At 46.4% G+C, this 12,808-nt stretch overlaps 1 protein-coding gene across 1 annotated transcript in view; it reads right to left on the bottom strand.

Annotated features, from left to right (window-relative positions):
* Vwa3a (von Willebrand factor A domain containing 3A) overlaps window positions 1-12,808 on the bottom strand; it is a 53,913-nt gene that overhangs the window by 10,341 nt on the left and 30,764 nt on the right. Inside the window, exons 18-27 of the mRNA XM_090357824.1 lie at window positions 11,498-11,617; window positions 9,414-9,488; window positions 9,047-9,191; window positions 7,885-8,080; window positions 6,569-6,639; window positions 5,551-5,700; window positions 3,815-3,905; window positions 1,842-1,952; window positions 727-824; window positions 76-213 (exon numbers count right to left, since the gene is read on the bottom strand). Of these exons, the coding sequence (XP_090213950.1) occupies window positions 76-213; window positions 727-824; window positions 1,842-1,952; window positions 3,815-3,905; window positions 5,551-5,700; window positions 6,569-6,639; window positions 7,885-8,080; window positions 9,047-9,191; window positions 9,414-9,488; window positions 11,498-11,617 (1,195 nt within the window). The remainder of the gene's footprint in view (window positions 1-75; window positions 214-726; window positions 825-1,841; window positions 1,953-3,814; window positions 3,906-5,550; window positions 5,701-6,568; window positions 6,640-7,884; window positions 8,081-9,046; window positions 9,192-9,413; window positions 9,489-11,497; window positions 11,618-12,808) is intronic.

Raw genomic sequence — 12,808 nt, 5'->3', positions numbered from 1 at the left:
AGTGGTGGGGTTTGACTCGAGCTCTATGACATCTGCTCTGTGCTGAGGAAAGCATGGGGCCGCACTGAGACTCACGTGGACCGTTATGCTGGGGAGAGTGCTGCAGTGTCTGGCTGAGGCAGACCTCTGTCCTGCTTTTTGATGGCTGCAGATAGGACCAATGCTTCGGAAAATCTCCATCTTCAGTTTTTTTAGCCCATAATTTGCGATCCACTTTAGGGCACAAGAAAGAACAATTATTACTTATAAAGTATTGTCTATTAAGTAGGAAACTCTGGCTTGATTGGGTTATTCCCTGGCTCATCTGTTAGGAATACACATTTGAAAGCTAGGTACTGGCCCTAAATTCAGGCCCCAGGACTGGAAAAACAAAAGAACCAAGAGCACAGAAATCACCCAATTGGAACCAAGATTAGTTTTCTATTGACTAGCTGGGGAAAGTGATATAAACCAGGATTTGTTGCTTGCAATCTATAAAACCTGAAATTATTAAAGTACTTCATACAAAAATACACTGATTGATTCTCATATCAATCTTATTAGGTAAGTATAATCATCTTCAGCTTACAAACATAGATATTGAATGCAAATACGTGATTTCCCTTCCCAAGGTCAACTTAGGTGCAGTCCTTTATCCACCACAGTAAGCAATCATTTTCTCAGGCTTGTCCTCTCCTAGAAGTAATGGTTGGTGCAAGGAATAATGGTCTAGGAATTATGCAATACCTCTTGACTCGAGCAAACTCTATCCTTCCTGGGCAGCTCGATAGAAGAATTAGGCCTTCTTAAACCCCTTCGTGGTGGGTACTTACTGAACACAGAGCCTAAGAGAAATGGAACAAAGTCATCTTAGCATCCCTCTACCCTCCTCCCCTAACATGCCTCTCTTTCTTAGGTCAGTTTCCCTGCCAGTCAAGTTAGTTGTAAAATTTCTTCTATACGGTTTGTTAATGAGGCAGACAATGAGACTCTTAGGTAGATGGAGAAAATTGCTACTGTTACTGTTTAGATATGAAAGGTTCCTCCCCCCCCCTCAAAAAAAGGCTCAAATATAGAATCCCAGGGTCCTAGCTGGTAGTATTATCTTGGAAGGTTCTAGAAATTTTAAGAGGCAGAGCTAAGATGGAGGAAGTAAATCACTGAGGCATGCCTTTGAAGATTCTATCTGGCCCCTGGTTCCTTCCTCTTTCTGCTTCCTGTCCACCATGATACTACTTCTGCCACTTTTTCCCCATCTCCCTGGCAGGGTCATCTAGAACCAAAATAAAGAATTGTTTTCTATAAGTTGTTCTTCCAGGTATTTTGGACACATTCACAGAAAGCTAACACCACGTGTCATTTAAGGGGAGCTTAGGGAATCTTCATCCCCTTTGCAACCAGTCTTGGGTGTGAGGAATTGTCGCGCGCACACGTGTGTGTGTGTGTGTGTGTGTGTGCGCGTGCGCGCGCGCGTGCCAGTTCTGGGGCTTGAATTCAGGGCCTGTATGCTGTCCCGGAGCTTTATTGGTCAAGGCTAGGGCTCTACCACTTGAACCACAGTTCTATTTCTGGCTTTTTAGTAGTTAATCCAGTCTCACAAACTATCCTGCCGGGGCTGGTTTCGAACTTCTATCCTTAGATCTCAGCCTGTGGAGTAGCTTGGATGATAGGTGTGAGCTACAGATGGCTGGCAGGCAGCTGTCCATCTTGGATGGATTCCAGGGTAACTCAGGACCACAGGAGATCTCTTCTTGAATATTGACTTTTGTCTTTCTCTGGCAGTGTAGACTTTGCATATCCATTTTGCTGGGTTGAAAGAACTGAATTCTTTATTAAAGACAGGCCTGTAGGCTCCGGCTTACCTACACGATTCCCAGATTCGGTGTAGAACAAGTCCATAGCTGTCTCTGCCTCCTTGGTTTTGGTCTTTTGCTTCTGTTCTGCCGTCCATTCTTTCCTGAGCAGATCTGCAGCTGCAGGACATTAATTTGTTGGGCAGGTTAGCCTTATGGGTTCCTGCAGTACTGTTGAACAGCCCGGCAACATTTCAGCCATTGTGCTCCTGTCTAATGGGCCTCTGAGAAGGCTTCGAGGTATCTTTTGTCCTCACCCCAAGTTCCAGATCAGGAATAGCTGGAGTTAGCCTCCATGAGTCCTGATATTTGCTAAGGGCTTGTGTGCCTTATGCCTTCTCAGACTCACATTGCCTCCAGGTTACAGAGGAGCTAGTAAGAAGTAGAGTGAAGCCTAGTGTCTGTGGCTCACACCTGTAATCCTAGCTACGCAGGAGGCTGAGAGCTGAGGATAACAGTTTGAGAGAGAGAGAGGGAGAGAGAGAGGGAGGGAGAGAGCAGGGGGGAGAAAGCAGGGGGGAGGGAGGGGAGAGAGAGAGAGAGAGAGAGAGAGAGAGAGAGAGAGAGAGAGAGAGAGAGAAAGAGAGAGAGAGAGAGAGAGAGAGAGAGAGAAAGAAGAAGAAGAAGAAGAAGAAGAACAACAACAACAACAACAACAACAACAACAACAACTAACCTGGAGGCAAAAAGCCAAGCAAGAATGTAAGAAGAATGTAAGGCCTAAAAGCCAGGCACAGTGGCTGACGCCTGTAATCCTAACTACTCAGGAGGCTGAGATCTGAGGATTGTAGTTCAAACCCAGCTCAGGCACTAAAGTAAGTGGGACCCTTATCTCCAATTAATTACTAGAAAATGGGGAAGTGGGGCTATGGCTCAAGGGGTAGAGTGGTAGCCTTGAGCTGAAGAGCTTAGGGTCCGTGCTCAGACCCAGAGTCCAAGCCCCATGAACCCCACCCCACATACACAAAAAGGTGAGGCCTTGAACTCAAGCCCTCAGTACTGGCGTGCGCGCGCACACACACACACACACACACACACACACACACACACACACACAGAATCCCATCCTAATCTAGAACTCTGCCCTGAGTGCCCTCTTCCCCCCCTCCTCTGCTGATACTGAGGGAACTCAGGGCCTGAGTGCTATCTCTTAGCTTTTGCCCTCAGAGCTGACACTCTGCTAGTTGAGCCATGTCTCCATTTTTGGCTTTTTGCTGATTCATTAGAGATAAGAGTTTCACACACTTTCCTGCTAGACATGGCTTCATGCCACGAACCTCAGATCTCAGCCTCCTGCATAGCTAGGAAAAGCTGTATCTTTTATCTTAAAATGAACATAAGTCTTTGATTTATGATTACATTTATAAAAATAGTGATGACCAGCTGGCTTATCAGAAACTCCTCTGAGTCTAAATTTCCCCCACCATTAAATGATAGAGAACCTCCTGCATAGGACTGACAGACAGGTCTTACAGGGATTATCACCATCATCACTATCATCATCATCATCATCATCATCATCACCATCATCATCATCACCATCATCACCATCATCATCATCATCATCATCATCATCACCATCATCATCACCATCATCATCATCACCATCATCACCATCATCACCATCATCATCACCATCATCATCACCATCATCATCATCATCATCATCATCATCATCATCATCCATGGGGCTTAAACTCAGGGCCTGGGTGCTGTCCCTGAACTTTTTGGCTCAAGGCTGGCACTCTATCACTCTGAGTCACAGCTCCATTTCTGGTTTTTAGGTGGTGATAAATCTCATGGTCTTTCTTGCTCAGGCTGGCTTCAAACTGTGATGCTCAGGTCTCAGCCTCCTGAGTAGATAGGATTACAGGTGTGAGCCTCTCATGCTGCCAGTGCACTGATCGTTCAGTCATCTTCATTAATCACTGAGGTTGCCTGAGCCTTCCCTCCATCCTGCCCCTCCCAACACCAGGCCTTACCTGGGGAGATGGCTGCTCTGCTATTGAGTGGAGCCCACTTTTGAGCTTTCAATGGAGGGATCTTCTCTCTGACCAGGTCATCTTTAATGTTCTAGAAAACAGGCCATCTTTCCCATCAGAGGCCTGGTCCTTTTGGCAGCCCATTACTCCACCCTTGTTCTGTCAATCAGAAACGTCTGAATGGAGGGGGCTCAAGGGTGTGGGAACACACCCTCAGATGTGTTTGAGAGCAGGTTCAGAGGAGACTCTGTGCTTTGGGTTGAACAGATGTACACATGCGCACCAGTGCCAGCAGGCAGTTAAGATTTTTGTTTTCATTATTTTTTTTCTTTCTTTTTTCCTTGGTGATGGAGCTGGGGCTTGAACTCAGGGCCTCAGCACTGTCCCTGAGGTTTTTTTTTAGTCAAGACTAATGCTTTACCACTTCAGCCACACTTCTACTTCCAGCCTTTTCTGAGTACAGTAGATTAGAGTCTCATGGACTTTCCTGCCCATGCTGGCTTCAAACCATGATCCTTTAGACTCCTACATAGTTAGGATTACAGGTGTGAGCCACCAGTGCCTGGCAGCAGACATGTAAGGTCGAAAGGAGGATTCCTTCTCCTGCTTCTCATCACCAGAATGTAGAGACAGCTTTAATCGCCTAGGACTCTACACTGGCTAATGACATCTCTAAGTGGCCTGCTGTGGAAATGACCTGAATACTGCTGCTTGCAGGGGTCTCTAGCCCAGTATTAAGCCTCTTCACTAGAGATCAACTCAGTACCACTGAAGGCCTTGGATCTTGAGATCCTAGGGCTTTCTCTTAGAATCTGGCAAGAGAAGGTCCTACGTCAAAACCTGAGGGAACTCTTTGAATGAGGCAGTGCCTGCAGGTACAGAATTCTCTGGGAATAAACGAACCACTTTCTGGGCTGTTTTTTTTTTTTTAGCTTAAGATTAGCTGTCGCCACAGGGTCTTAGTCAGTGGGCAGTTACAGGATTTCCAGGTGCTCTGTTTATAGAACTGCTACAGGCTGGAGAAATCTTCTCTCTAAAGGTAACTCTAGGGCCGGGAGCATGGCCTAGTGGTAGAATATTTGCCTAGCATACACCAAGCCCTGGGTTCCATTTCTTGGTACCATATACACAGAAAAAGCCAGAAGTGGTGCTGTGGCTCAAGTGGTAGAGAACTAGCCTTGAGAAAGCTCAGACAGTGCCCAGCTCCTGAGTTAAAGCTCGAGGACTGGTAATAAATAAATAAGTAAAATGTGACTCTGTGTGTGTGTGTGTGTGTGTGTGTGTGTGTGTGTGTGTGTGTGTATGTGGTGGGGTGGGTGATTTATGCAGAACACATTTCACAGGCTGTGACTGGGCAGGTCCAGGTACCTTTAAGGTCCTGTATGTCCCTGCTAAGAGCTCATAAGGAACCCCATTTCTTTGAGACCCTCTAATAGAGCTATTGATATATTGGGGGACTAGGTTAGGGAACAAATCAGAGCCAAAGAAGAGTGCCAGGGGGTACCCCTCAGAGCTGAGAAGCAGCTGAGAAGCAGGTCCCCTCCCTAGATGCCATGAAAGAGGCACCTTTCACAGGCCCGGCCATTCCTGAACTGGCCTTAAAAGCCAGGGGTGGGAGTGTGGAGTATGTGTGTGTGAGTTGTCTGGCCCAGCCATTTGGAGACTCAGGAAAAACCAGGAGACAGCAAGCTGGACATAAAATCCTCTGTGTGTTATCAGGGAGAGGGGAGTCAAACCATTCTGGCCACTGAGGGGACCGTGGGCTTGGGAGGACAGAATTTGCTGGGTTGATGTTGCTTCAGCATCACTGGCTTCTCTGTCAGGACGGCTGCCTTTTCCAGTTCTTTCTGTGAATGATTCTTCAACGAGGCCACAAGTAAGGCACACTGAAAGGGGGATGGGGAGGGTTAGATGCGTGCGCATGTGTACACATAAGCATACATGGGAGATAAGAGTCTCAGGGACTTTTCTGCCTGGTTGCGCTTTGAACCAGCACCCAGTTTGTGGGTCAGTCTTATTAACAACAGTAAGTACCCCAAGGCTTAAGGTATTGCAGGCACGAGGCTAGTTAATATCTGGGGATCTCAAGCCCTTAGGCTAAGACGTGCCAGCTATGTCCCTGGGCAGTGCTCTTTAATCCCTGTCTTTTTTTTTTTTTTTGCCAGTCCTGGACTTGAGCTCAGGGCCTGAGCACTGTCATTGGACTTTCTCAAGGCTAGAGCTCTACCACTTGAGGCTCAGCACCACTTCTGGCGTTTTTTCTATGTATGTGGTACCGAGGAATCGAACCCGGGTCTTCATGCATGCTAGGCAAGCACTTCTACTACTAGGCCAAACTCCCGGCCTAATCCCTGTCTTATAAAGGAAGAAGCCAAAGCTCAATGAGTTCAAAGCTCCTGTCTAAGACCATAGTACCTGTTCCCAGGAGTAGGAGAGCCTTTAGGGCAGTGCTATTTTCATTGTAAGACATTTAGGCAGCCTGGTGCCAGTGGTTCACACCTGTAATCCTAGCTACTTAGGAGGCTATGATCTGAGGACTGTGGTTCAAAGCCAGCCCAGGCACAAAAAATTTTGTGAGACTCTTATCTCCAATTAACAGCCAGAAAATTGCAAGTGGCGCTGTGGCTCAAGTGGTAGAGAGCTAGCCTTGAGCTGAAGAACTCAGGGACAGCACCCAGGCCTAGAGTTCAAGCTCCATGACTGCCCCCAAAATAAAAAGACCAGGCATGGGGCCACAGCTCATGGCATACATACCTTCTGGGAGTAGTTGCGTGCCTTTTCGATCTCAGCTATGATGGCGCTGATGTCATCACTCTCATAAATGCCTGGGAACAAACCAAGTCCTGAGTTGGGGCCTGGCAAGGTTTCATATCTGAATACATGGGGGCCCAAGGGCCAGATGAGTTATAATCACCAGTAACTTAGCTGGACAGGCCAGGACTTTTTAGGGCACAGAGTCCAGCCATAGTGATGCCACTAATGTCATAGCCCCACAAATGTCACAGTTCTGAGTTAGGGAGGCTGGAGGCACTAAGTGTGTTCCAGCGTTGGTCACTCCTCTGTTGTCATGACGGTTTGGGTATGAACATACCACTGAATCTGTTATTTATTTCATACATTCATCAGCCCATCTATTTATTGTTGAGATGGGTATATGAAAGAGAAAAATGTAAGCTGGGCACTGGTGGCTCACACCTATAACCCTAGCTACTCAGGAGGCTGAGATCTGACAATCGCGGTTTGAAGCCAGCTTGGGCAGGAACATGTTAGATTTTTATTTCCAATGAACCAGCCAAAAACCTAGAAATAGAGTTGTAGTTTAAGTGGTAGTGTGCTAGCCTTGAGTGGAAACAAAGCTCAGGGACAGAACTCAGGTCCTAAGTTCAAACTCCAGTATTAACACACACACACACACACACACACACACACACACACACACACACATGACATGAAAAAATTGTATTCAAATATAGGATTTACCATTTGATTTTTTTTTTTTGCCAGTCCTGGGGCTTGAACTCAAGGCCTGGGCACTGTGTCCTTGGGCTTTCTCAAGGCTAGTGCTCTATTACTTGAGTCACAGCACAACTTCCAGCTTTTTCTGTATATATGGTGCTAAGAAATTAAACCAAGGGCTTTTGTTCATGTTAGACAAGTACTACCATTAGACCACACTCCCAGTCCCATTTGATTTATTTTTTATATTTTGGTGGGGTGGTGATAGGACTAAGAATGGAACGTAGGTCCTTGTGTTTTTGTTTTGTTTTACGATTGTGGGACTTGAACTCAAGGCTTGGATGCTGTCCCTAAGCTCTTTTGCTCAAGGCTAGCACTCTACCACCTTAAGCCACAGCTCTACTTCCCATTTTCTGGTGGTTGACTGGAGATAAACATCTCATGGACTTTCCTGCCTAGGCTGGCTTTGAACTGAGATCCTCAGATCTCAACCTCCTGGGTATTTAGGATGTCTGGTATGAGCCACCAGGGTTCAGCTAATGTTATATTTGGAAGTTATGATTCATGTGTACCTTTGGTGGAATGTATCAATGGTGTCGAGATAGCGCACTCACCTGTTTCTCCAAACCAGTGGAAGCGGCCGCCAGAAGCCTGTGTGATCTCTTTGTAGGCAGCAGCCGTGTCTGTCCGGCTGGCATAGCGGGCAGGAGGTGTAGCATCTATGTGTGGCTCCCCCACATAGAAGAGACACACGTTCAGCTGGATATCGCAGCCCCCACAGGCCTCTGCCACATAGTCACTGAGTATGGACTGTGGAAGAGAGGAAAAAGAAGTCCTAAAGGCCTACAAGCCTCTGGCCTCCTAATGTGTCAGCATAATGGACCTTTCTTAGGTCTTAACTGTGTGTAGAGTCTAGTACGCAGCTCTGAGCATGGAAATCCGTGAGACTGATTTCTTTCAGCATGAATAGAGTTCAACTCTTGACTTGGTCAAAGAAGATCTGGTTTGTGACCAGCAAGAGAGCCGTCTCCCTACGAGAAGCTTGCCGAGCTAGAAGCAGGGCTAGTGCTCTCCCTACCACTGAAACCACAACTCTACTTCTGGGTTTTTGCTAGATTATTGGAGATGGGTGTCTCATGGTCTTTCTTGACCAGGTTGGCTTTGAACTGTGACCCTCAGATCTTAACCTCCCGAGTAGCTAAGATTATAGGTGTGAGCTACAGGTTCCTGGCTGGTGCAGCATCTTGCACCTTGTTTTTTGTTGTTGTGGTTGTTATTATAAAGGGGATGTTCCGAATGCAGCAGCATCTTAACATCTGGTCTACACAGTGTCATTTATGATGGAGAGGTTAGAAGGGTAAAAGTGCAGAGTGCTTGACAGCGTGCATGAAACCCTGGGTTCTGTCCCCAGGTACTCACAAAGCACAAGCAAAGCGGAGCACTAGTGGTTCACAGGAAGGAATCTGAGATCCGAGGAACATGGTTCAGAGCCAGCTCAGGAATGAAAGTCTGTGAGACTCATCTCTAATGAAACACACACACACACTCACTCACAGACGTGTGCCAGAAGTGAAGCTGTGTTCAAGTGATAGAGTGCTAGTCTTGAAAAAAAAAAAAAAAAAAAAGCTCAGGGACAGTGCCCAGGCCCTGAGTTCAAGCCCCAGGACTGGTATGTGGGTACAAGTGTTTGTGCACACACACCCCCAGAATCCCAGAGAAGCCACTGTAAAGCTGGGAGCAGAGGGATAACGAATGCCTGGCACCAGGCCTACCTACCACATCCTGGTCAGGGATGCCGCCTGTGAAGAGGTAGATGCCCTGAGAGTGGTGTCTTTCTTTGTCCTTGAAGTCTACTTCCATGGTCTTCCTCAGGGCGCTGAGCACATTTCTGCTGCCTTGACAATGCAGGCCCAAGGCCCACCTGGGGAGGCAGGCGTGAGGCTGAGAGGTGCCATTCTCCCCCCACCTCCCCCGCCACCTCCCCCAGGGGAGACAGTGGACACATTTGTCCTCTGACAATTTCCCAAGGCAGTTGAGGGGCAGGGAGTCTAGACCTCTTGGTATAGGGGGATGGAGAAAAGCATGCCTGCCCATAAGGCCTGTCTTCAGACACCGCAGGGACAAAAGGCTTCGGGTCACCTACCGCCAGGCATTCTGCAAATTGTTGTGGTTCACGGGAACCATCTCTGGCCTCCAGCTTTCAATTGTGCTTCCAAACCTTTGAAGAAAGCAAAGGCAAAGCTGGATGCTGGTGGCTCTCACCTGTAATCCCAGCTACTCAGGAGGCTGAGATCAGAGGATCACAGCTTGAGGCCAGCCCAGGCAAGACAGTCCAGGAGACTCTTATTAACCACCCAAAAGCTGGAAGTGGAATACCAGTTTTAAGTGAAACAGCTAAGAGATAGTATCCAGGCCTGAATTCAACCTGCCCCCCCCCCCCATATACACACAGAAAAAGAAAGAAAAGAAAGAAAGAAAAAGGCTGCCTTTTCTTTAGGGAAAGCATGCATCTAGTCTGTAGCCCAGATCTCTTGGATTTAGGTGAACAAAATTCTGGGAGATTTTCTTTCTGGTTGTGACTTGTTCTAGAACATACCAAGTACACAGAGCTGCAGCTTTCAGCATTGGTTGGCTTCCTTTCTGACATGCTGACCTAAGCCTTCTGTCTCCTGTCTCTGCATTAACTCCCCATACCCCAGTGTTCTTTTCTTGGTTTTCTTTTTAAAAATACACACACACACACACACACACACTCCTGGGACTTGAACTCAGGGCCTGGGTGCTGTCCCTACATCTCTTTGTGCTCAAGGCTAGCACTCTACCATTTGAGCCACTTCTGATGGCCACTTCTGGTTTTTAAGTGGTTTATTGGAGATAAGAGTTGCATGGGACTTTTCTGCCTGGGCTGGCTTTGAACCATAATCCTCATATGTCAGCTTCTTGAATAGCTAGGATTACAGGCATGAGCCACTAGTGCCTGGCTTGCTTTTTGATGGTTAATTGGAGGTAAGATTCTCATGAACTGTCTTCTCCAGGCTGGTTTCTTACTGTGACCCTCAGTTCTCAGCCTCTGAGTAGCTAGGATTTCAGGCATGAGCCAACAAAGTCCAGCCTAAAAATATCTAATATTAACTGTTCAGTGGGCTTCTGACAAGTTTTATTTGGTATGAAACTGAGTAAAAATGTCCGTCTCAAGTGGGTTTCTTTTCTGTCTTCCCTAAAGATGGTTTGCAATCTCAAAAGCTACGTATAATTTAATAAATTTTTGTGATAGCGGTATAGTATACATAAAATACAATTTAAAAACTATGTATTGGGAGTGTTGTCTAGTGGTAGAGTGTTTGCCTAGCATGCATGAAGCCCTGGGTTTGATTCCTCAGTACCACATACACAGAAAAAGCCAGAAGTGGTGCTGTGGCTCAAATGGCAGAGCATTAACCTTGAGCAAAAGTGCTCAAGGACAGTGCCCAGACCCTGACTGGCAAAAACAAAAACATACATGTAAAATGTAATTTTAAAATCAAACATAGCATAATAATTTTAGCTATTCAGGAAGCTGAGATCTGAGGCACAGTCCAAAGCCAAGCTGGATGGAAAAGTCTGTGAGAGTTTTGTCTCCAATTAATCACCCAGAAGCTGGAAGCAGAAGTGTGGCTGGAGTGGTAGAGTACCAGCCTAGAGCAAAAAAAAAAAAGCCAAGCAAGAACACAAGGGCTTGAGTTCAAGTTCTGATATCTGGTATGCATGTAAAAATCCATATAGTTTTAAAATTATAAATGGATAAATAGATAGAATGTAAATATATGTGTCTTCTATTTTTATTTACATTTAGAAATGAGAATCCCAGATGGTTGAAATTTTGTAGTCTGCTAGATCAGTCTAAAGGCTTAAGACTCAGACCTGACTGAAACCATCTTTCTAGTTTATTGGCTTGGAAGCCAAATGGGGCAATGAGCTGAGTTACCTTATCCTAGCTGTGTTTTGGGGCCACTTAACTGCCTGCACCCCAGTGAGACAATGTTGCTATCACTTAATTATTCAATGACCCAAACAAGATCACCTCAATCAGATAAAGTGATTAGCCTTCCTGGACTGCTGAGTCGGTGGGATGTCAGTATCTATGGTCTGTCTACTACTTGGGGCTGAGCCCCAAGCCCCAGTCCAGTGCAGCCAGGCTCTGGAGCCCTTGGCCCCGCCCCTCCCCAGGGGAAGCCCAATAGCACCTACGCAATGAGGTTGAAGCAGTCCTTATTGGACAGCTGCTCTTCTAGCAGCAGCCGCAGCGAGTGCTGAATATGAATAATGTACATGGAATTGGTCACGGAGACATCTAGCAGTATCACCACCCTAAAAGAGAAACACAAGCTTCAAGTAGAGAACCAAATCGCTCAGATAATCTTCATTTTGTTCCATTTTACTATTTAAAGTGTTTTCCAAGGACCGGGTAGAGGGGATGCAGGGCGGGGTGGGGGTAGATTTTTTTACAGGCCAAATTTACAGCTTGCCAAAGTCTTCTGTGGGGTGAGGGCGGGGGCTCTGAGATCAACAGGGGTTATAAAGGGGCTTCTTCTTATGGAATGAAGTCTGGGGGATGGAGATCTGGTTTAAAAACTGGGTATAGGTACAGAAAGATTTGCATAAATGTCTTTACTGAAAGGGCTAGCATTCAACATTTCTATAGATCAAGGTGTTTTGTTTTTGGTTTTTTGCTAGTCCTGGGGCTTGAACTCAGGGCCTTGGCACTGTCCTTGGACACTTTTGCTCAAGGATAGTGCTCTGCCACTTGAGCCACAGCACCACTTCTGGCTTTTTCTGAATATATGGAGTCAAGGAATTGAACCCAGGGCTTTATGCATGCTAGGCAAGCACTCTACCACCAGGCCAAACTCCCCAGTCCTAAATCAAGGTCTTTTTGCAGCGAAAACAGAATCCAGAGAAATGGAACTAGGTGAACCCGGGCCTTTGGGGAAATGTCTATTCTTTTAGTGTGTGTGTGTGTGTGTGTGTGTGTGTGTGTGTGTGTGTGTGTGTGTGTGTGTTTGAACTCAAGACCTAAGCACTGTCCCTTAGCTTTTATTTTGTTACCGACTAGACATTTATCACGAGTTATACCTCCACCCTGGCTTTGTATGTATATGCTGGTCCTGGGGCTTGAACTCAGGGTCTGGGTGCTATCCCTGAGCTCTTCAGGTCAAAGCTAGTGCTCTACCACTGGAGCCACAGTGCCACTTATGGTTTTCTGGTGGTTAATTGGAGATAACAGTCTCCCAGACTTTTGTGCCCGGGCTGGCTTTGAACCACAGTCCTCAGCTCTCAGCCTCCTGAGTAGCTAGGATTACAGATGGGAGTCATTATATTTGGCTACTTTTGGCTTTTTGATGGTTAATTTTTGAGATAATCATCTCATGGACTTTTCCTGCCTGGGTTGGCTTTGAATTTGCAATTCTCAGACCTCAGCTTCCTTATTAGCTAGGATTACAGGAGTAAGCCAACAGCATCCAACTCTCATTTGTATCTTTAAGCTCTCCTGTCCCAGGA

The sequence above is a fragment of the Megascapheus bottae genome, chromosome 25 (genome assembly GCF_031878675.1).
Source record: "Megascapheus bottae isolate mThoBot1 chromosome 25, mThoBot2.hap1, whole genome shotgun sequence".
Classification (NCBI taxonomy): Eukaryota; Metazoa; Chordata; class Mammalia; order Rodentia; family Geomyidae; genus Megascapheus; species Megascapheus bottae.
The sequence above is the reverse complement of the archived record's forward strand: the minus strand, read 5'-3'. Positions and strand labels throughout refer to the sequence as shown.